Raw genomic sequence first — 23,551 nt, forward strand, 5'->3', positions numbered from 1 at the left:
CCCTTGAGTGACACAAACAGGTTAATGTTGAAGGAATACGCATCTTCATGTTGTAGATATGGGAGAGGTTGGGGATCCTGCAAAATAAGGTTGGAAAAAAAAATTCTCACAGTCACAACACTGAAGCACAAATGGAATGAATTTCTATCAAATTAGTAAAGTAAACAAAATGAACAAAATAAAATACGTTTGTTTTAGTTCAGCTAATTTATTCATTGTAGAATGGCAGAACAAAGTGAAAAGGTTTTTTGGGGAGCTGTTATTCCATGGTTATATACCAAAGAGAAAAACAGAAATATATTCTGGAAAAAGTTAAAAGTGTAGCAGAAACATACTTAAACCATACATAGATGGACTCTTGCACACTCTTCATTATTCTAAATTAGTTTAAGAAGGCCTTTGTCGTGATGTATCATTTCACAGATTATTCTTTGATTCTGAGCAGGGCTGGCCCAAGGTGTTATTGAACCTTAAAGGGATCCTAGATTAGTTGAACAACATGTTGGCCTAAATATAGGCCAACATATCACAAACAGCAATTGTTTAGTTAATAGGAAAACTGTTAAATAAAAAATTGCTGTTTGTGATATGCCAATGCTCATAATTACTTCAAAAAAATTGTATCTTTCATAATATTTTTCTCCCATTGAGGTTGCTATTTTTTCACCTTCTGGGTTGGTGATGCGGTTCTGTACTGGAATCTACAAAGTAAACACAGGAAGGCTAACTTTCCCTGAGTTGTTTTTTAACATAATGAGTTTGACTGGTGAAAAGAAAAGACCAATTTCACAATTTCCGAGCCAATTTCTGGCTTGGAAATTGTGAGCCAAAGCCAAACACAATTTCCGAAGGACCTACTTTCAACATTTCTCTAGAAAGATTTTGATTAATTTGTACAGGCAAAACTGATTAAGGCTTTAACAGGTGATCGTTACCTTTACAAGCTAAAAACAATTGAATTCCAACAGTTTTTGTCCACAAAGGGCCTAAACCCGCAGCCAAGCAAATGTATGGGGGGATTTTACTGCCATAAGTCGAGAGCACACATTTTCACTTTGAAAGCAGAATTTAATTTCGTTGTTCTCAGAACTTGTAATACTTGTGCTTAGGCTTTCAGTTTGAAAGCAGGGTTTCATCTTTTTGTTCTCAAAAAAAGTTCCCTGCTTGCTTGCAGATTCTTTTCTGCTTCTTCAGCACTGCAGCCAGTCTGACACAGTCATCCGTTCAACACCATTCCTTCACCAAATAGTCAGACCAGAGCAGACCCATGTCACTTTGTGTCAATATTGCAAATAAATCATGCATTTGTAAAGCTGAGTACCACTATCAACCAATGCTCACAGGTTGCCATGGCAACCTTTACTACACCAAATTCTAACTCACCATTGGGCGGACAGAGGTGGGGAGGGAGCACTGTGCTCTAAACTATCTAACTATCTAAACCAGGCTGTGATGAAGTTATACCAAACTGCACCAAATAATGCCTAAAAGCATTATTTTGCATAAACAAAAATAATGAATTGCATAAACATGTCTAAATTTGCACAGAAACAAAGAGATAAAACAGTCATCCCCAACCCCCAGTCCGCGGACCAATTGGTACCGGGCCTCACAAGAAATAATTAATTATTTCCGTTATATGCATTACCTGAGTCTGGAGGATCTCTTATTTTGAAAATCCTATAACCGGATTCTCTTGGTTACGTCTTGCGCGCCAACATTGAGCCCACAAGCAGCAAAATTAGTAAGAAACAGATCAGATGTCTTTGGAAAGTTTCTTTGCGAAGGGACAAGGCCAGGAGAAGAGACAGGAGAATGGATTTATCCCGGTAGGTGATTCTCACATTCCAAGACCTTTCTGGATGATATGCGTCGACCGTCTCACTAATGAGGGAATGAAGCGCTCAAACTGCTTCGCCACATAGAGACCAAGTAAGGACCCTGTGCATAAGCAACACTTCGGGTGTCTCTCTCATCACTCCCAGATGGGACTGTCTCGTTGCACAGAAATAAGCTCAGGGCTCCCATTAATTTGTCGTTAAGAGTTAAAATTTTCATGAAAGTAAAATGTTCATTTTTGTGGCGTGTCTATATTGTGGAAGTCAGCAGAAAAAAGATGAAAAAGTAATTTGAGTCTTGTTTTATTGTCAATGTCTTCCATCCAAAACCAAAAATGGAATGAAGGACAACTGTTGGTGTCTTTTCACCTCACCTTCTCCCCTTCACAATAAGAGCATGTATTCGGGTGTTAAATACATACATTGTATCTGCCACAGTATCTTATTTTGAAGACAAGAGTCAAAGAGTTTTAGGGCAGTGGTTGAGACAAGAGGAGAGGAGTATGGCTTGTGAGTCTTAAGTCTGGTTCATATAGCACAATTTAAGAATTGTCGGCCAATTTTCCAAACCTCTGTGACCACACAGAGCTGATAAAAGTACAACAGGTTCGATTGGTTTGTGTGTCCAGCCACACGGCAGGAGCAACACACGTGAACCGATTCCATTATTACAAACCCGTAAAAACCCCAACATACCATACGTGAATTTAGAATAAACAAACACGGATGAAGATATAGAAGCAATAGCAGTAGTGTGTGGACTCATTTTAAGCGAGCTAGAGTCAGCATCACGCCCTGAATGAATGAACAGCCTTATCATTAGAACTATTTTGTCAGGTTAATGATAGCTGAAAAGTGCGGTACCGGTTTCGCTCCAGTTCCTCTCATTATCGTTGATATTCCTTGTACGAAATACTGAATAAACATTCATGCTGTTTCCACACATCATCTCCGATGTCCACCGGACTCTCGGTTTTGGCTTGCCAGGTGTTTAGGATTCCCCTCCGTGCTTACGTCACTGTGCTTTCTGATTGGCTACCTGTCACATTCAACAGGTTACGTTCTCGCTCCCAGTCAGGGAAAACCCCACACGCTGCGATAAAAGGGTCAAGACAATCCAACATGTTGAATGCCCGATTTTAGATCGCAGCGGTCCAACGTTCTACGTAACACAACACACTGCAGGATGATCGGTGACAATATCAGAACTAAGATTGTCGTAAACAGAAAATTGGGACACAAAATTGGAAACTGTGCCTTGTGACTCCCCCGCCCTCCCGGGCCACAGACTGCCAAGCCCTGACCGGTCCGCGGTGATCCAAAGGTTCGGGACCACTGAGATAGAACACTACTAAACCTATCCTATCCTATCTAGACAGTTTATCAGCAAAAAAAAAAAAGTTGATTTGGGGGTTAGTTTCACTTTAAGAACAAAGAAATTAAGTTATTTTTTCAAAGTGAAAATGTGTGCTCTTGACTTATGGCAGTAAAATTCCCCACACCATACTCTGGAACAGTTGCTACTGGATCGTACACAGAGCTACATACGCTGGGAGAAACATAAGAGACAGGAAGCAATGGAAGCTCTTTTAAATGCTAACAGAGCTATAGCTACTGCCGCCAGATCCCGTTCAGGATTTGGATAAAGACCGGACCCTAACCAACTGTTATCAGACAGGACACGGAGCTGCAGACACTAGGAGAAAGATCAGAGATAAGCAGCGCTGGGAATTCTTAATATGTTTACGGAGCTATTGCTACTGCCGACCAAAGGCACGTATCATTCATTGTTTCATTTATGGAATTGAAGGTGGCGGCAGCAGCAGCAAAACACCATCTTAAGCCAACTCTGTCCTCTTCCTCATCTTCATTACCTCTTGCGATTTCTACTTTCCCATCAATTTGAACGTTCTTCAAAGTTGAAAAGGCTTAAAGATGTTACTCATCTTTAAGTAACATGAGTAACATGTTACTCATGTTACTCATGAGTAACATGAGTTACTCATGAGCAGGTCCGACATGTCTACAGTCGGACCTGTAGACATGCCAGAATGCATTGCAGCGTGATCAACATGGCAACGTCCGTGTGACAATATTTTATTAAAATTTATAAAAACAAAATAATCTAAAAGTTTATTGTTACAGCTAATCATGGATAATACCGGACATCTGGACACTGAGAAAAATGGTTAGCCTGAGTTTTTAGTTTAGGTTTTTATTTTGAAAGGCCAGAGCACGGGGAGTGGCTTTCCAAACCATCCTGCAGCCATACCCGTCTTGTCTCTGGACCAGCAAGATGGGCGCCATTGCACTGCGCCACCAGCAGCAATAAACAGAGGTCAGTGATTCTTGAGAATAGGGACAAAATGTGTTTTAATTTTCCCCAACAATTTTTAAAAATTATTTCTCAACCTTATGTATGCAAATATGACAAATAATGTTTTGGAAATATAAAGATGCTAAGGTGCAGGCTCCCAGTTACAACATTTTTTTTCAAATTACATTTTTAATCACCTGACCCAGAACTTTCTCATCACCATCTGACAAAAATAAATATAAAATTATTTTTAAAATACCCTATTAGTGATATTTTACTCATTTTTACAGACAAATGCTTCTCAAGAAACAAAAAAATATTATTTAAAACAAAAAACAACAAAAAGTCCATCTGATGGAGTTGACAGTGCATAACAGAGTTGACACAGAGCTGAAGGTGGTGACAAACTAGTGAGTAAAATAAAATACTTGATACATGTGAAGTAATGCAATTTATGTAAAATACATTAAAATGAATTAATCGCACATTTAAGTGAGATTTGTCAACAATTTCACTGAAAGAGTCACAAAAACTCTAATGGAGTTGACGAAATGGCATACTACCTCAATTTATATGGTGTTATTCTGAAGGAGGCCATATTGTAGCTCATCAGGTCCATGAAATCTTTACAGTATACCAAAATAAAGCATTTGTTTCACAAATTTCATCAAAGTTTTGTAAATTGTCAGTTATGGAGTTGACACATCATGGTTGTGACAAACAACTTGGGGATAAAACAAGAAAAAACTAAAGAATAACATAAGCTAACCAGAGCTAACTAGCCCTCTTAGCAAAGGAAGAGAAAGGAACTTCTGGGGTCCTCAGAAGTTCTGGTGCCTCCTAATAATGTCTGATGTTTTTACATTCTCTTTATGTCTGACGGTGTTGACAAAAGCTAGGGACAAGTTTCAATGGAGTTGGAAAATATATAAAAAAGATTTTTAATTCAATTTATTGATACTTTTATAATTATTTATATGACTACTTATACTTAATTGTCATAATTTATAATTTTAGTATTTCTTTAATTGTTTTAAACTATTATAATGTGTTGAGTTCTACTCCGGGACAAGGGATTTTTAAAGACAATTTTTAAAATAAAATAAAAATTCAGCAACCACCAGGAAAACATACATTGTTGTGCTCACATGACCCAGGTTAGTTTAGTCAAGCAGCTATTTTCCCATTTTTTGGTTAAATCTTAGAATTTAAATTGTTTAGTTTATTCTTATTATTTGTTTGTTTTTTCCAGTTGATTTATCATTAGAATTTTTGTTTTGTTGTTTATAATTTCTTTGATTAGGAATTCACATAATTAGTTAATTAATTTCAGGTTGGGATGTGGGTATTTCACGGTAAAAAATAGGTGGGTCTTAGGTGGTCATAAGGTTTTTTACCAGCCAATCAGTCATATCGGTTTCTTTTGTTAGTCAGAGAACAGGTACAGGAATAAGAGCAGAAGCCTGTAACCCTTTTGCCTGAACTACAAATAAACCCAAAGAACCATATTTTGACTTTGATTCCCTTTTTTGCTGCGTAAACCAGAATCCACGGTGCATCAGGTGACTATTTGAGTTGGATTTACTTTTGTTTTGATCACTTTCGAGTTTTTTGAGTTTTTTGATTTTTGAATTTAAGTTTGGGGACAAATGGTCACTACATCAAGTAAAAAAAACCGACCTTGGAGTTGAGTTGCAATCAACGATCTCAATTCTGCTGATGGCTGCGTAAAGTTTGGAGGAACCGTCTCCTTTGTTCTTCGGACGCCGACAGCGGGAGGAAAGGGCCACGCCCACAAGTCATGAAGGTGTTTCTCCTACAACACACGTCTTTCTTCAACGACATCGGTATGTACGATGATTGCTAATGCTGTAAAGGAAAACGGCCAAACGAGAGGAGTTTGATGGTGGCGATCAACATTAAAGTGCAAGTTCGTCGTCATGAAGATTAATAAAAGACTGAGTTAAAGTGCTGGACCTTTATGCACCGCCAGTGGGTTTAAAATAAAGTAAAAGACAACAAAACTACAAGCAGTTCAAAGTGTTTTCGCCAAAATGTCTGACGGATCGAAAGCACATTTGGCCAAGAGTGACTTGGAAGTTTCTTCCAAACGAACTATTAAACTGTCTGAGAAAGGCTTGATGTCCTATATTAAAACATGCCAAGATAAAAGAAATGCTAAATTGAAGCAAGTAAGACGAATAATGGACGATCTGAATATTTTGATGGAGTCAAATGATAAAGTGGACTCGGTGACTTCTCTTCTTGCTACATTTATTCAGTGTTGTCAGGATGCAGAGGTGTCACATAAAAACTTGACAAGTTTGCCACTTCCATCTGATGAACTCATGAAACAAAATGAACACTTTCAAAATAAAATGAATACTTGCCTTGAGTTTACTGATCTTGTCAGGGGCTGGTTATGTGAACTGGGTAAGCCCTTTGTCCAACCAAGTGCAGATGATTATGACCAAGCCAAAAATGATGATGACGTAATAAATCCTGAAGACAGCGCTTCCAATGTTTGCTCTGTAAAGTCTAGAACAGGCTCTCAGGTGTCCCGTGTTTCCTCCACTTCATCGGCTCGTATTAAAGCAGAGGCCGAGAGAGCAGCGCTGCTGGAGCGGGCTGCTGCGCTCAAGAAGAAACATCAGCTGGAAGCGCTGGAGGAAAAGCTAAAACAAGAAAAGGAGCAACTTGAGCTTGAGACGGAGTTAGCGGCTGCTAATGCAAAGCTTCGTGTGTTCGAAATAAATTCACAGTGTGGCTCAAAATGTTCTGATGGTATGAATTCCTATGTTGAAAAGCGCAACTCCAATTCGGCGCTAAAACTTAATCCATGGGCCGATGCATTTGTTCCAGAGAAAAATATGGACGATGTTAAAATCTCCTCCATCATCTCTGAGCAACCAGTTGTCCGACTGAAACAAAAGCCAGCAATTCAAATCGTTCATAAGCCGCACAGTCTATGTGATCAATTAACTGTTCATCAAAATCCGAACACAAGCAGGCAGCAGCAACCAGGTCAACAAACGGGTCAACAAGCCAGTATTATTGACATCATGCAGCGGCAGAATGACATCACTGCCATGTTGGTTGAGCAAAACCAAAGCTCTGTTTTGCCACCAAGAAACATTCCCGTTTTCGATGGTGATCCTCTTCAATATAAATCATTTATAAGAGCGTTTGAAAATGGCGTAGAGGCTAAAACGTCCAACATGAATGACTGTTTGCACTTTCTAGAACAATACACCAGGGGGCAGCCTAGAGACCTTGTGCATAGTTGCCAGCATTTACCATCAGATCTGGGCTACTTTAAAGCTAAAAGTCTTCTTTCTGAACATTTTGGAAACGAATATAAAATTGCACATGCCTATATGGATAAAATTAACAACTGGCCAGCTATTAAAAATGAGGACATTGAATCACTGCAGGCATTCTCTCTGTTTCTTAAGGGATGCTCAAACTTAACAGAACACATTATTCATATGAAGGAACTGGACTTGCCATTTAATATGAGGAGCATAATACTAAAGCTTCCCTATAAAATGAGGGAAAGCTGGAGAAATGTAGCCTGTGACCTGCAGGAAAGCAGGGGTCAGAGGGCATTATTCACTGATCTTGTTGTTTTTATTGAAAAGCAAGTTAAAGTTGTATCTGATCCACTGTTTGGTAACATCATGGACCATCAACAGCTCAACTCCAGAACCAGCAGCTTTACCAAACAGAAAAGGGGGAGTAGCTTTGCTACAAATGTCATTGCAGTGAAGAATGAATGTCCATCTGGAGATGAGGGCAAGTCCTCAAGCCTCAGCTGTCTGTATTGTCTCCAAAGTAATCACACTGTTGACAAGTGCTTTAAGTTTAAAGACAAGCCACATAAAGAAAAGGTAAACTTTATTAAAGAAAAAGGAATGTGTTTTGGCTGCTTAAAGGTGGGACACATAAGCAGAGAATGCAGAGGTCGTTTGGTCTGTTCTGTTTGTCACCAGCAGCATCCCAGTGTCCTGCACATCAACGAGGAGAGCACAGGAGTTTTCTCCAGACATCCACAGAATCCTCAGAGTACCCCCTCCACAATGACTCAGACCTGCGGTCATGTCAAGGTCTGTGATGAAGATAACTCAAACCTTTCTATCGTTGCAGTTCAAATCAGGAGTCCAAAAACCAACACCACTGTGCAGACGTATGCATTTTTGGACCCGGGCAGCACAGGAACATTCTGCACTGAAAGTTTGGCCCGGAAGCTGCAACTGAAAGGTAGAAGAACAAGTATTCAGCTGCAAACGATGGGACATAAAGACATTGTGAGTACAAACATTTGATAAAAATGATTTCATTGACCTTCCAGATGTCATGACACAGAAACTAATGCCTGTTTCAAAGCAAGATGTTACACAACAGGAGGAGATCGATAAGTGGCCGTATCTCCAAAGCATCAAGCTCCACAACATAGATGCTGATGTGGATCTGCTCATTGGCACAAACGCACCTAAAGTAATGGAGCCATGGGAGCTGATCAACAGTCAGGATGAAGGCCAATATGCAGTTTCGACCCAAGTTGGATGGGTCATCAATGGTCTACTCCGGAGTGGAAGGAACAAAACAGGCTGCCATCCTTTCACTACAAACAGGATTTCTGTTAAACATCTGGAAACAATGTTGATTGAACAATACAATCATGATTTCAATGAAACAACATCCCAAGAGCAGATTGAAATGTCCAAAGAGGATGTCAAATTTATGAATATCATGGATAATTCGGCACAATTAAAAAATGGACATTATTATATTGATTTGCCTTTTAAATCTGAAAATTCCATCTTGCCTATGAACCGTTGTATTGCAGAACAACGTCTTCAGAGTTTGAAAAGAAAGTTTAACAAAAGCAGCGAAACAAAGAGGTTTCATACCTTTGTTGCAAACAGAGTGTCCATCATCAGAGAAACAACACAAGCTGACCAGTGGAGATATGTAAGTTCTAAAGATAATCCAGCAGATGAAGCATCAAGAGGGATGAAAGCAGAGGACTTCTTGAAGCACAGCAAATGGATAAATGGTCCCGAGTTTCTGCTAGAGTCTGAAAATAAATGGCCTAAGCTGGAGGTAAAGTGTGACTCGCTTCCTCCTGATGATCCTGAAATTAAAAAGGATGTGATCGTTAATACTGTTATTGAGGAGGCTAAAGACCCTACCAGTTATTTCATCTCCTACTTTTCATCCTGGTCAAAGCTAAAAACATCTGTAGCTTGGGTTTTAAAGCTCAGAAAGCTCCTCCTTCAGCTATCCCAGAAAAGAAAAGAGTTTTCTGCCATGATGCATCAGTCTACAGAAGATGCAGACACTAAAAAGCAAAAGTTGTCACAAAAGATGCAGCAGTTTAAAGTTATGCTGAAAATCCAATGTTTGACATGTGAAGATCTGGCTACAGCAGAGCATTCCATTATTCTCTTTGAACAACATCACAGGTTTGGACCAGAGATCAACTCACTCAGAGCCAACAAGACCGTCTCTAAAGACAGCCAACTGTATAGACTCGATCCAGTGGTTGATCAAGGAGTTCTCAGAGTAGGTGGATGTCTCAAAAGAGCTGCTATGCCTTCTGAAATTAAGCATCCGGTCATCCTGTGTAAAGACATGCATGTGGCAACATTAATTCTGCGTTACATTCACAATCTGCTTGGTCGTGCAGGAAGAAACCACATGTTGTCCAGACTGCGTCAGAGATACTGGATAATTAATGCAAACTCTGCTGCCAGAAAAATCTTGTCTGACTGCGTCACCTGCAGAAGAAATAGAGGTAAGCTTCTGGAACAGAAAATGGCTGACCTGCCACAGGAAAGGATATTGCCAGACAAAGCTCCATTCACAGATGTTGGTGTTGATTATTTTGGCCCCATTGATGTGAAGAAAGGCAGAAGTCTTCTTAAACGTTATGGAGTAGTATTTACTTGCCCAACTAGTCGTGCTATTCATTTGGAAGTGGCTTATACCCTCGACACTGATTCCTGCATTAATGCAATTAGAAGATTCATCTGCAGACGTGGTCCAGTCTCTTCCATTAGATCAGATAATGGCACAAATTTTGTGGGAGCCAATAGAGAGCTAAAAGAGACCGTTTTTTGTGAGGCTGAAGCCATTTTGAATGATAGGCCCATCACTTTGGTCTCTGATGATCCAAATGATTTAGAAGCCCTCACACCAAATCACATCCTGATGTTAAAGAGCAAACCTGTTATGCCACCTGGACTGTTTCAAAAACAAGATCTGTACCTCAGACGCAGATGGAAGCAAGCACAGTATATGGCTGAACTCTTTTGGAAAAGGTGGATCTCTGAATATCTGCCTTTAATGCAAGAAAAACAAAAGTGGATGAGACAGAAGAAACATATCTCTTGGAGACATTGTCTTAATTGCAGATGCTACAGCACCCAGAGGATGTTGGCAGATGAGGAGAGTCCTGGCAGTCAAAGCTGATGCACAAGGCCTGATTCGTTTAGTACAACTTCAGACCAAAACCAGTGTGTTGGAGAGGCCAGTAACAAAGCTCTGTCTGCTTCTGGAGGCATCTGCAGACTAAAGACATTTCTATTCCTTCCATCCTTTTCTTTCTTGCTTCTCTTGCAGGTTCATCATTGGAAAAAAAAAAAAAAATTAAGAATCAGAAGAATTATTTAATGTTTTTGCATTAATATAGATTATTATTGAGGTTGTTAGAATAGCTCCTTTAGTGATTGATGTAATTGTGATTTAATGCACAATTAGGGGCTGGAGTGTAGCAGCTATTTTCCCATTTTTTGGTTAAATCTTAGAATTTAAATTGTTTAGTTTATTCTTATTATTTGTTTGTTTTTTCCAGTTGATTTATCATTAGAATTTTTGTTTTGTTGTTTATAATTTCTTTGATTAGGAATTCACATAATTAGTTAATTAATTTCAGGTTGGGATGTGGGTATTTCACGGTATAAATAGGTGGGTCTTAGGTAGCTTATTATGCACATGGGTGGTCATAAGGTTTTTTACCAGCCAATCAGTCATATCGGTTTCTTTTGTTAGTCAGAGAACAGGTACAGGAATAAGAGCAGAAGCCTGTAACCCTTTTGCCTGAACTACAAATAAACCCAAAGAACCATATTTTGACTTTGATTCCCTTTTTTGCTGCGTAAACCAGAATCCACGGTGCATCAGGTGACTATTTGAGTTGGATTTACTTTTGTTTTGATCACTTTCGAGTTTTTTGAGTTTTTTGATTTTTGAATTTAAGTTTGGGGACAAATGGTCACTACATAAACTAAACAGTCAACACTGACTAAGTAAGTCAGTGTTGACTTACTCATATAATTTGAAAAAATTATATTTTGTGTATATTTTATTCAAATTTTGTGCTTTATCCATAGGACCTGTTTTGTCCCTATTCTCAAGAATCACTGAGGTAAGTTTGTCACAAAAAGTTGTTTTAAGATGTTTTAGTCGAGAAAGTAATCCTCATAGCTTTATTGACGCACTTAGTTAATGCAGTTTCTTTGAAATATACTCTGGAGTTTTCGGAGCACCATAGCTCCGCTAACGGGGCCAGGCAGCTCCAGGCTCAGCGGGCGGGTGGAGTGTGTTTACCCCACTAACTACAGCCTGATCTCGGCAAGTCACCTTGTCATATTCTGCTGCTTGATATCTGATCGTAGCGTCTCAAAGTGTGGCATGAATATTTTAATGAGTTTGCATATATCCTGTTTGATACGTGTGTCAAAATATAATATTCCTCTCTGGAGAGTTCGATACTTCTGAAGATGTTAGTATCTTCTAAACATTGACACAGTGTTCTCTTCCATTACCAGTTATTCCCTTCCTCTGACTTTTTTCTAGTTTGTAAATTCATATTATTTGTGTGTGTGAAATATATTCTTCCCTCCGGTTTATGTGCAGTGTGAACTTTTTTTTAATATTTATTTTTTATTGTTTCATACAGACAGCTCTTGAGGAAGAGAGGCTTCAGCTCCAGGTTTGGATGCAGCTTCCCAGAATCTCTGTGATCCTCTTCCTACTCCTGACCTGACATCGTCTTCTTAACTGTCTCCTCATCTTTTATATATATATAAATTATAGGAATATTTTTTCATGATTCCCCAAACACTGGCTGAATATCTGCTTATATACACAGCAAATTTGGAAGTGTTCAGTCAACGCCTACAGAGTTGAATTCAACATTTTGAAAGTGTCTATATCGGTGCACTCTGGATGGTGTGTTTTGTCAAAAGTTGACACTGAATGTGTTAATCTAACGTATAATGGTGTAAAGTATATATTAACATAGAAATCTGAGTTTTGAAATACTACTGGCAGGTTATGCTGTGGTGGCGCAGGGCTTAAGCACAACCCACATATGGAGGATCTAGTTTTCAATGTGGCTGTCGTGGGTTCGCTTCCCAGTCTTCCCCTTCTCTCATTACCCACTTTTGTTGTAAATTTACTACCAAATAAAAGCCACTAGAACAATTAAAATGTTTTTTCCCGGAAACTACTGGCCATCAATAATCCCCAAATTAATTTTAAAAGACATTAGATGCCACTTGAATCAACAAAGACACCAGCACCATTTGCAGTATATAATCTACTTTTATTTCAAAACATCAAAGAGCACTGACAGCAATATACAACAAAGGTCATTCATTCATGGTACTTTGCACTGAAGGTGAAGTGTGCTTTGAAAGTTCAGTGGAAGTGGCCATGGAGGGTCTTGTGATCACTGATGGTGAAGTGTCTTTGGTGCTGCTCTTGTTTTTGCCAACATAAAGGAGGAAATATACAGGAAATATAGCAGAAACATTAGGATAATAAATAAATATTTTAAAAAGAAGTGTGAACAAAACTAATCAGACTCACCTGTGTGTGTCACCATCATATTCATTCAAATTACTCTGCCCACCCGGTTTACAAGATAAAGCATAAAAAAAGTCAGAAATAATTACTAAAGAAATTAGTCAGCTTATAGAAAATTTTTTGGACAGCATTAAGAGTCGTGCCAACCTCTCTGAAGAAATGTGTTGAAGTCATCATAACACGCTTCAGTCACCAACATGACACACTAAAAGAAAAAAGATTTTGGCAGTTTTTAGATGTGCCACAGGTACAAAACACCAGAGTCAAATGGCTCAATTGCCTCCTCATTGTGTAGATATGTTCTCCAGAGTCCTGCTAATCACCTAATTATTCTATTCAGGTGGTGCAGCAGCGGCACATCTAAATGTTGCAGGACAGTGGCCTTCCAAGACTGGAGTTTGATGCCTGTGGCATAGATAAGCCAATGGTCCAGCACAGCCACTCCCCCATTTTACAGTCTACTGCCAAAAACGTAAAGAAAACGACCTCCACAGCTAAATAATGTTAACTCAAATGGCCTCCAGATTTTCCTGACAGTTTCAATGTTTGGTTAAGATAATAAATAGTCGTATATACCGTGATATCCAAACAAATAAATGTACGTCAAGCTAACTATGTATATGAATCGATACTCTTGCGTAAACGGAAAAATAATGCCTCCATAAAAAATAGTCAAAAACATGATAATTTTAACATGAAACTTACCTTGTTATAAGCTCCAGACAAGACGTCATACTGCTGCCTCCGCTTCTCAGGCAAACATGTGACGCAGTAGCTGAACAAGACAGTGTTGGCTGGGGGGCGGGGCTAATGACTGGTCCCAAATAATAAAGCTCATGATAATTTAACTGTACAACACAGACATGCCCGCAACAGCTGAACTAACAAGTTTCATCACCACAGAGAACGACTGTCATTTTGATGTCTATCTGACATGAAGTACAACAAACCAAGAGAAGAACAGAAACATTAGGCTACTGGTCACTAATGATGAAACAACACAAATTCAAAGCATGTTAACGTAGTCCATAGAAATGCTCTGGCTAGCTTCTCATTTGTTGCCACGTGACTGATGATGACGTTGGTGACGAGCTTTACCCAGAATGCACCTGGAGACAATAAGGACGATTCATTTGTAGTTAGCCAGTCATGTAGCACAACATTTTATTCAATATTTTACACCCACTATGTCACTACAATCAGTCAGTCTGGTAAGGTTATAGCAACCATGAGTCAGGAATGGATCACCCTACTATATAACCGACTGGGGTATCATACTTAGTTTTAAACAGGAGAGTGCTCTCCTTTTTACAGTTCTTGTCAGATGTGATTAAAAAAAAGCAGTTCCCTGAAGTCATCTTCTGCCTCCCATGTGGGCCCCCTGTAGGTCTAGGCTAGGGGCCTGCAACTCCCACCCTACCTGTAGCTCCTTCCCTGAAGTGATGTCACAAATATGTTACAATTGTGGGAGGAACTGTATGATGTTGATTTCTAAATCAACACCACTGGACTGGATTGCTTTTTATTTAACTCTTTGGAACTCTTTAGGGAAACTAATACACACTAACACTCATGTTTTTGAATTAACACTGTATTTTTAACATTCAACACTTACACTAGAAATCTAACACTTTTGAATTTGCTGTGTACTCTTTTGATGCTTTAAATTGGAAGATGAATGCTGATTGGCTTCATCTTTTAAAACTAAGTATGATACCCCATCCATCCAGAAATGATTGTGAAAGTTGCAAATATTGGAGAAAAATGTCATACTGTCTCGCACCATTATTATACAGTAGTTTGCTGGTAGAAAAAGACAGATTACAGATTGTAAGATTTGAGTTTAAAGCTCTGACTACATACAAGTTCATACAAATTAAATATGAAATAATTATTTTAGTGTTTCTTGCTTATAAATCCAGAGATAAGAAATAATGGGAAGAATCAACTCAAAAGTTGTTCATTATGTTTAGTCTCATAGTCTCATGAAGGGGACAAAGGTTTACATTTCTAATTGGACAGTCATACTTCACTTATAAAAATATGAAAAGATATTGTGTGGTGTTGAACCACAGAAGAGGATAAGGGGCCTATAACATTTTTCTAACACCAACTGATGTGCAAGGTTTTTTTTTTTAGATTAAAGTCAAATTGATTACCTGTTTTCTTTCCCAAATCCTCTTCCATAGGCAAACATTTATTTAGTTAAGCTTTTAATAATCTAATTGGCACACTATTTCAGATCAGATAACGAGCCAAAAATCCGATTTCCGATTTGGTTTTCTAAACGGAAAACAAGTCTATTTCCATTTTCTCATTTTTCATTTCAAACGAAAAAACAAACTGCCTGGAAATACACGGACCGGCTCGTTATCCGATTTCCCATTTAGTGCACAAAACGAAAATGGAAAAAACGGATAACGAGCGCTCAATTTCGATTTTCATGATTTCATTTTTGACAAATGGTCTGACCTGGAAGTTCTTTTTGTCCGGCTTACACAGGGGCCGTATCACACATAAGTTTCAGACTATATACTGTCTTCCAGCTGCAAGTCAGTTTAAGTAATGCTCCTGTGAGAAACAAATAATACCGGACATCTGGTCACCGATAAAAATGGTTAGCCTGAGTTTTTAGCTTAGTTTTTTTATTTTGAAAGGCCAGAGCACAGGAGAGTGGCTTTCCAAACCATCCTGCAGCCATACCTGTCGTCTCTGTACCAGCAAAATGGCCACTATTGCACTGCGCCACCAGCAGCGATAAATGGAATTAAGTTTGTCACAAAAAGTTGTTTTAAGATGTTTTTAGGCTAGAAAGTAGGCCTCCTAGCTTCATTTATGCACTTAGTTCATGCAGTTTCTTTGAAATATACTCCTTCATTGCAGCGTAACTCCGCTAACGGGGCCAGGCGGCTCCAGGCTCAGCGGGCGGGTGGTATGTGTTTACTCCACTAACCGTGACCTGATCTTAGCAAGTCACCTTGTTGTTTTCCGCTGCTTCTTATTTGATCGTAGCGTCTCAAAGTGTGATATAAAGAGTTTAATGTGTTTGTATGTATACTGTTTGATACGTGTGTCAAAATATAATATCCCTCTCTGGAGAATTCGATAATTCTGAAGATGTTAGTATCTTCTAAACCACAGGTGTCAAACTCCAGTCCTCAAGGGCCGTCTCCTGCAGTTATTAGATGTGCCACAGGTACAAAACACTGGAAATAAATTGCTTAATTACCTCCTCCTTGTGTAGATAAGTTATCCAGCACCTTGCTAATGATCTAATTATTCTATTCTGGTTTGGTGCAGCAGAGGCAAATCTAAAAGTTGCAGGACACCGGTCCTTGAGGACTGGAGCTTAACACCTCTTGACACAGTGTTCTCTTCCAATACCAGTTATTCCCTTCCTCTGATTTTTTTGTAGTTTGTAAATTTATGTTTTATGTTATTTGTGTGTGTGTGTGTGTGTGTGTGTGTGTGTGTGTGTGTGTGTGCGTGCGTGCGCGTGCGTATGTGTGTGTCTGTGCATGAAATATATTCTTCCCTTCGATTGGCTTCTTACATGCAAATTTGTAGGCAGATTTGTCAAACAAATTTGCCTATTGGGGATTACTTAGGCTTTAAACAGGTTAAAAGAAGTATATCACAGGATGTAACCAAAGTGGTTGCCAAAGGACTCAAGTAGATAAGTAGGATTCAAAGTAGGTAAGCAATATGAACTATAAGCAATATCAGCTATAATTTTCCTACAAAATGGACTATGACAGTTCTGAGTATAGTTCTGAGCATGACTAAGATTTTGATTATTAATTCATAAAATGTGTGAGAAGTACTGTAGATGGTTTTAATAATTAAAATATTTGCTCAAATGAAGTCCCAAAAAATTTTATATCTATGAAGTTTGAAAGGAACTTTTAGAAAATACAAATATGACTTTGTGTAGTAAGATGCCACTTGGACATTGTCTTCAAACCTGCAAGGGATTGGACTCTGCAAAAGGTAAAAGTGCTTCCATTGGCACAACCCAGGGTGAGATTGTCGTCCCAAAATTCTTTCCCAGGAAAGGTCCAAGAGGAACATACTCCCAAGCTTGAATATCTCTAGCTGCAGATAGACAAAAAGCAACATTATCATTAAATGGATTGTAGGTTCAAAGAATAATAATAATAATAATAATAATAATAATAATAATAATAATGCTGATAAAAAAAATCTCACGTGTGCCTACTTTTTAAAATCAACTTTTTAGCCAAAAAAAATAAATAAATTCCATAGAATACAAAAGAACATAACATACTTTCCCAAGGGGAAATTACTTACTACTCTACTTAAGGTGTTAAATATTAGTAATACAAGTACTATAAGTGACCCGAAACAAAGAAATGAATAAAATAAAGAACAAACCAAGCATGCGAATCGAAATATGTTAAACTATAAATTAATCTAAGTAGTCTAAGTCACTCTGAGCTATCAATATCTGACTGAAGGTGGTCCTGTAGCTGGTCCTGTAGCTGGTTCTGTAGCTGACCAGCCCATCATGAGGTGGATGAGACTCTTTGTCCAAGATGATCTACTCCTTGGACAGGATCCTTCTCTCTGACACCACTGTCAAAGAGTCCAGCTTCACCCCAACAACGTTGCTGGCTAAACCACTGGCACCGGACTATTAACAGTTTCAAGAGTCAAAACATACACCTATGGTGAGGCTTCTTTCCAGTATTATGGCCCCCCGTTTGTGGAACGGTTTGCCAGAGAACCTGAGGGCCACAGAAAATGTTGTCTTTAAGAGCAGGCTCAAGACCCATCTTTTCAACTCTATTTCCTGAATTGGATTATTTCTGCGTAGTTTGTGCATTTCCATACAGTTGTGTGTTTTTCCATGTAGGGTAGGTAATTGTTTTTTGTGGGTTTGTTTTTATTGATCTGTGCACTTTGAGCAGCATTTAGTATGAAGGGTTCTTTATAAATAAAATTGATTTAATCAATCAATTTTATTGATTGACTGATTGAAGGATGCAGTTGTCTGCAACATTTGGAAAAGTTTTCAAATTCGAACAGACCTTGTCGCTGCGCTATAATGTAAGCGGCCTACGAAGGATGCAGCCCTTGAATTCGGACACAGTTAGGGTCTACAATATAGGATCTAAGTGGTGCTGCTTTTGAGGTGTTTGTGTGTCTGGACGGGAGACATGTCTGTGGACTGTTTGTTGGCCATATATGGTGGAAGCGTTGTAAAATGCCACCCAATGCAGAAAAATACATTGTGCTTGTGCTGAAGGGTATGATATTAATTTGACCATTTTAATATTAGATCCAATTGTTTGATTATCCTAATTTAGTTTGATTTGGTGTGTGCAAGAAATATAGTCCTTTGTCTGAAAGAGCAGTGCATTGGCGCCATAGTAAAGAGTCCACTAGGGGGACTCGTGCGCTCTTTACAAACAATACAAGAACAAGTAAAGGTGCACTGGTTTCGTCTGATCATTTGTTCTCTTGTAATTGTCCCCTTTTTTAAGGTAAGAGATTAATCTTTGGAGAATGATATGGATGAATGCTAGCCCTGTGTGTGTGAGTTTGTATGTATTTAGTTTGTTTTGCGACGTGTATTAGTTATCTTGCGTTAATGTGATGTGCGAAGAGTGTTTGGCTAGCTACTCAGCTCTGTTTCTGTTTCGCGAACAGCAGTAAGCCATTAGCGATATGTTCTGTTCGGCATCTAGCAGCTTGATCTGTTTAAGTGAGAATAATTGTGATTTTTATGTGTTCTGCTCTTCTTTACAAACAATACAAGAACAAGTAAAGGCGCACTGGTTTCGTCTGATCATTTGTTCTCTTGTCATTGTCCCTTTTTATAAAGTTCAACATTTTGAGGCACCGCTGGGATCGTTTGGCGAGAGGATCATTCCCAAGATTCCTGTGGATCCCTCCCGCTGATCATCCCAAAACAACCCAAATTTGCAGAAAACAACGTGGAGGTCTTCAGCCAGCAGTTGACAGTTTGTATCCTGAAGTGTGCACTGACCACTAGAGATCAACACCAATCAACTGAAGGCGGTTGGGCTCCATTCTATTGTTTCTGAAATTCAGAATATAAAAATGGAGTCGGAATTGGAAAATTTTCAGCTGAGATAAAAGGAGCATTGTATAACTTGACAGTTGAACAGCTGATTGAAGTATGCATCACACTGCAGCTCTCAGCACCTGGAAGAGAACCTTTGACTAGTAAAACACACAGTCATCTAATTTCATATTTCATCAAATATCTTGCGGGAGGAACTGGCTAGCCTTGAAGATGAAGGCATGTCAGAATATCTCAGCATCTGGGACACAATAAATAAAGTAAAATCTGTTGAAGAGTCACCTAGAGTAGAAACTCAATCTGATGACCAGGAAAGGCTTCAAAAAGAAATATAGGCACTCAGATTGTCACTACAACAGAAAGAAAAAGAGGCCCAGGGTGCAATGGACAGAAAAACACACTCTTGCCCACAGGCTTCACAGAAAAATGTGACTCCAACATTTTCAGAAAATCAAATGTGGCGCAAAGATTTGAAGATTCTTAGACAGATTGGAGAACCAGGCCAGAAGGATCGACTGACATTCTCTAGCCTGGCGAGACAGATTGAAAGTGGGCTTACCAAAGGCTATTCAGAGACAGATATTATTGATGCTGTGATCTGTGCTGCCATAACACCCGGCCTACAATTACGGAGCTATTTGGAGGGGAAAGAGACCCTTATCTGCGTAGAATCTTAAGGTCCCATTACCAGGAGAGGGGCGCCATGGATTTTTACAAGCAGCTAACTTCTGAGGTTCAGGGCAGCAAAGAGTCTCCTCAGAATTTCTTAATCAGGGCAATGGACCTGAGACAGAAAATTCTGTTTGCCTCTCAGGGAGCAGAGCCAGTTTTAAAATATGACCCTGCTCTTGTCCAAAATCTGTTTATACATACTGTCTTGACAGGTTTACAGAATGACAACATCAAGAGTGATCTTCAGCCTTACCTCACAAAGCCTGACACACCCGGTGAACTGCTGCTGGAGAAAGTGAATATTGCTTGTACAAATGAAAAGGAGAGGTAGGACAAAAAGAGGCATGCTGCCCCACAAAGAGCAACCAGTGTAAGTACTGTCCAGTCTGGTCAGCCACCTAGAGAAACAAAAACTTCAACCCAGCAAAGCCGATCTCAAATGTCCCCTGATGTGTTATCTGAGATCAAAGAAATGCGCTCTGACATGGTGTTGTTAAAGGACCTGAGAGCTGAATTGTCCCAAATCAGGGAAACGATGCAAAAAAACACTAATGCAACCTCCACAAAGTTCAGAACAAGTGTATACCGCAAGTCCAGTGTTCTTACCTACAGAACAGTCTTTCAGGTCCATGTCACCAATGATGCCAAGTTACCCTCAACAACACCCAGAAATGCAGCAGGAGTACAGGCCTCTGTATGGTTCAGGACGGATGAAAGGGACTGCACAGTTTCAACAAAAGTTTGCTCCACAACGGTATTACCAAAGACCACGCCCACAACCCAGATGCTTTGCTTGTGCCCAAGCTAATGAGGAACATTGTCAGCATTGCTTCAGATGTGGAAGTACTGAGCACTTCAGGGCAGGATGTAGAGCAGACAGAGCAGCTCATTCAACATATAGGGAACCTTTAAACTAAGTCGAGTTGTCTCCGTGGGGCGTGGGGCAGCCAAAGCTAACTATAAGTCCCATTTTTATGTAAACTGTGAAAAAAAGAAAGTGAAGAGGGAATTAAAAGGCTGCTCGAGTTGTAAAACTGCACTTTATTGCTCAAAAACATGTCAGAAAATGCATTGGCCTGTTCACAAAATTGACTGCAAGTCACACTCATGTTTAGGTGTTAAACAAGTCAGGCAGCTACATGAACAATCTGAACCCAAAACTATCAGAGCTTCTGTTAAAGACCAAACCGTAAGAAAGCTAGTAGGAAAAAAAATTATTATCAAGTGATTCCTGAATGGACTGAATACTCAAGCACTCTGGGACACAGGTTCACAAATATGTGCTATAGATGAGGCATGGAAAGAAAATTACCTACCTGACCTGCATCTAAGGGATGTTACTGAGCTACAGGACCCACTAGACCCATTACGTATTGAAGCAGCTAATGGCACCGACATGCCATACTCTGGCTGGCTGGAAGTCCCTTTCAAGCTGAATACCTGTGCTTGTGTTGACAGGCAACCACCAGCAATGCCCCATCATTGGGTTCAATGTAATTGAACATCTTGTGCAGAACAACCAGGGAGGCCAATCAATATATGGCGATATGGACAAACTTGTAAATGCAGTAAAAATTGCATACCCTCATCTAAAAAAAATAAGGTAAAAGCCTTTATTTCTGCTGTCAGCCTTGGTCAGACATGTGAACACAATGTGAGGACAGTAAATGAAAGAGTCAATGTGCCGAAACACACCACCACCATCCAGATTGAGTGTCATATCCAGGCCTCAAAGTTTAGGGAGGCTAAAACTCTGCTTTGTGAGCCTCTTGTGAACCCACAGTGGCCTGAAGGATTGGAATTCTATGATACCCTTGTATCAGTTGAGGCAGAAACAGCCCCAAAGGTTGTTTTAAGTGTTCAAAACCCCACAAACCATTATATTAACACTTCCAGGCCGGACAGTCGTTGGAGCTGTGCAGTCTGTAAAGTCTGTGTATCCAGCTGACTTATTCAGCACAACCCAACAACCAACAAGCAAATCAATCAATCACATCCAGGTCCAGAGCACCAGTGGAGGTGCACCTGCAGATGGACAGTGGGACCCTGTTGATTTAACCCACCTGGATGAGGACCAGAGACAAATAGTAAGCCAGATATTAAGAGAAGAATCCGAGTCTTTCTACAAAACTGATGAGGATATTGGCTGCATACACCAGTTGCAAATTAACATCTCATTGAAGGATGATGAACCTGTGTCAAAAACATACCGGTCTGTGCCGAAACCTCTGTACAGGGAAATGAAAGACTACCTGCAGGATCTCATAGCACAAGGGTAGGTTGAAAGATCCACATTTCTTACCCTTCACCAATTATCTGTGTAAGAAAAAAAGATGGCACCCTGCATTTATGTATAGATTACAGAGAGCTCAACAAAAAAAACCCACATCCTGACCGCCACCCGATTCCCAGGGTTCAAGATATAATGGATAATCTGTGGGGAAACACCTACTTTTCATTGCTGCATATCATCAGGGATTCATAGACAGAGACAGCAGGCATTTAACTGCCTTTGTGACCCCCTGGGGTCTGTATGAGTGGATACGAATTCCATTCAGCCTGATGAATGCACCCGCAGCTTTTCAGCGCTGCATGGAGTAATGTTTAGCAGATTTGAGGGATGAAATGTGTGTACCATATCTTGATGATGTTCTTGTGTTCAGCAAGACATTTGAAGATCACCTCAACCATGTCCGAGCAGTGTTGCAGCGTTTGAGGCAGCATGGGATCAAGCTAAAACCTAAAAAGTGTGACCTGTTTAAAGCTGAGGTGCGGTACCTTGGGCAGGATCGTGTCTGCTGAGGGCAACAGAATAGATCCAGCTGACACTGATGCTGTAAGAGCCCTAAAGCATAAACATCCTGCGAATATTGGTGAGTTAAGAGCAATTCTTGGACTCTTGAGCTATTATAGACAATATATAAAGGATTTGTCACGTATTGCTAGTCCCTTATATGACCTGTTAAAAGCACCTACAAAGCATGAGCCATTAACGAACAAAAAGAAAAAGTGGCCAACAAAAACGGGCAGCAGAGCTGTCCCATCCAGCACAATCATTCAGTGGACTGAAAAACACCAGTTGATTCTGGAACAACTCATTGACTGCCTTGTCAACCCCCCTATTCTTGGCTTCCCAGATTTCTCACAGCCATTTGTTCTTCACACGGATGCGCCCAATCTGGGTCTAGGTGCCGTGGTATACCAAAAGCAGAGTGGAAAGCTTCGTGTGATTGCCTATGGCTCGCGCACCCTAACAGCTGTAGAGAAAAATTATCATTTGCATTCGGGGAAGTTGGAGTTTCTCGCCCTTAAATGGGCTGTACCAGAGAAATTCAGAGACTATTTATACTATGCCCTGTTTTTCACTGTCTATAGTGACAATAATCCACTGACATATGTGTTGTCCACTGCCAAACTAAATGCAACAGGATGCCGATGGGTTGCAGAGCTGGCAGATTTTAATTTCTCTGTGAAATATAGGCCAGGAAAGGAAAATAGTTTATCCCAAATGCCTCTAGATGTGGAGTCTTTTATGAAGGAGTGTTCAGAAGAAATGCCATCTGATGTCATTGGGGCAACTACAGAAGCTGTGAAAAATTAAGATGAGTCCAGTGTGTCGTGGTCCATGTGTGTCTCAGTAGCATCTGCAGGTTTGACCCCTGACACACCCATCATCCCACTAACACCAGAACAGATCCAGAATGACCAAAGAAATGATCCAGTTCTGGGACCAGTAATCCAGTTCAAACTAACTGCAAGCAAACCGTCAAGTGCACA

At 39.7% G+C, this 23,551-nt stretch overlaps 2 protein-coding genes and 1 long non-coding RNA gene across 3 annotated transcripts in view; 2 read left to right on the forward strand and 1 right to left on the reverse strand.

The window, feature by feature from the left end:
* Nucleotides 1–23,551, reverse strand: part of fah (fumarylacetoacetate hydrolase (fumarylacetoacetase)) — a 102,926-nt gene that overhangs the window by 30,994 nt on the left and 48,381 nt on the right. Inside the window, exons 9-10 of the mRNA XM_088004067.1 lie at nucleotides 16,997–17,127; nucleotides 2–77 (exon numbers count right to left, since the gene is read on the reverse strand). Coding sequence (XP_087860193.1) covers nucleotides 2–77; nucleotides 16,997–17,127 — 207 coding nt within the window. The remainder of the gene's footprint in view (nucleotide 1; nucleotides 78–16,996; nucleotides 17,128–23,551) is intronic.
* On the forward strand, nucleotides 6,210–9,025 carry LOC148160116 (uncharacterized). The gene is made up of 5 exons (XM_088004590.1): nucleotides 6,210–7,070; nucleotides 8,148–8,220; nucleotides 8,302–8,415; nucleotides 8,507–8,715; nucleotides 9,005–9,025. Exons 1-5 carry the CDS (start codon nucleotides 6,210–6,212, stop codon nucleotides 9,023–9,025), a joined length of 1,278 nt encoding a protein of 425 aa, XP_087860716.1.
* On the forward strand, nucleotides 9,654–9,919 carry LOC148160117 (uncharacterized). The gene is made up of 2 exons (XR_015762467.1): nucleotides 9,654–9,723; nucleotides 9,848–9,919. It is a non-coding gene; the product is annotated as an uncharacterized LOC148160117 (long non-coding RNA).

Source organism: Poecilia mexicana, unplaced genomic scaffold (genome assembly GCF_051168715.1).
Source record: "Poecilia mexicana isolate PSO_F unplaced genomic scaffold, ASM5116871v1 scaffold_3, whole genome shotgun sequence".
Lineage (NCBI taxonomy): Eukaryota > Metazoa > Chordata > Actinopteri > Cyprinodontiformes > Poeciliidae > Poecilia > Poecilia mexicana.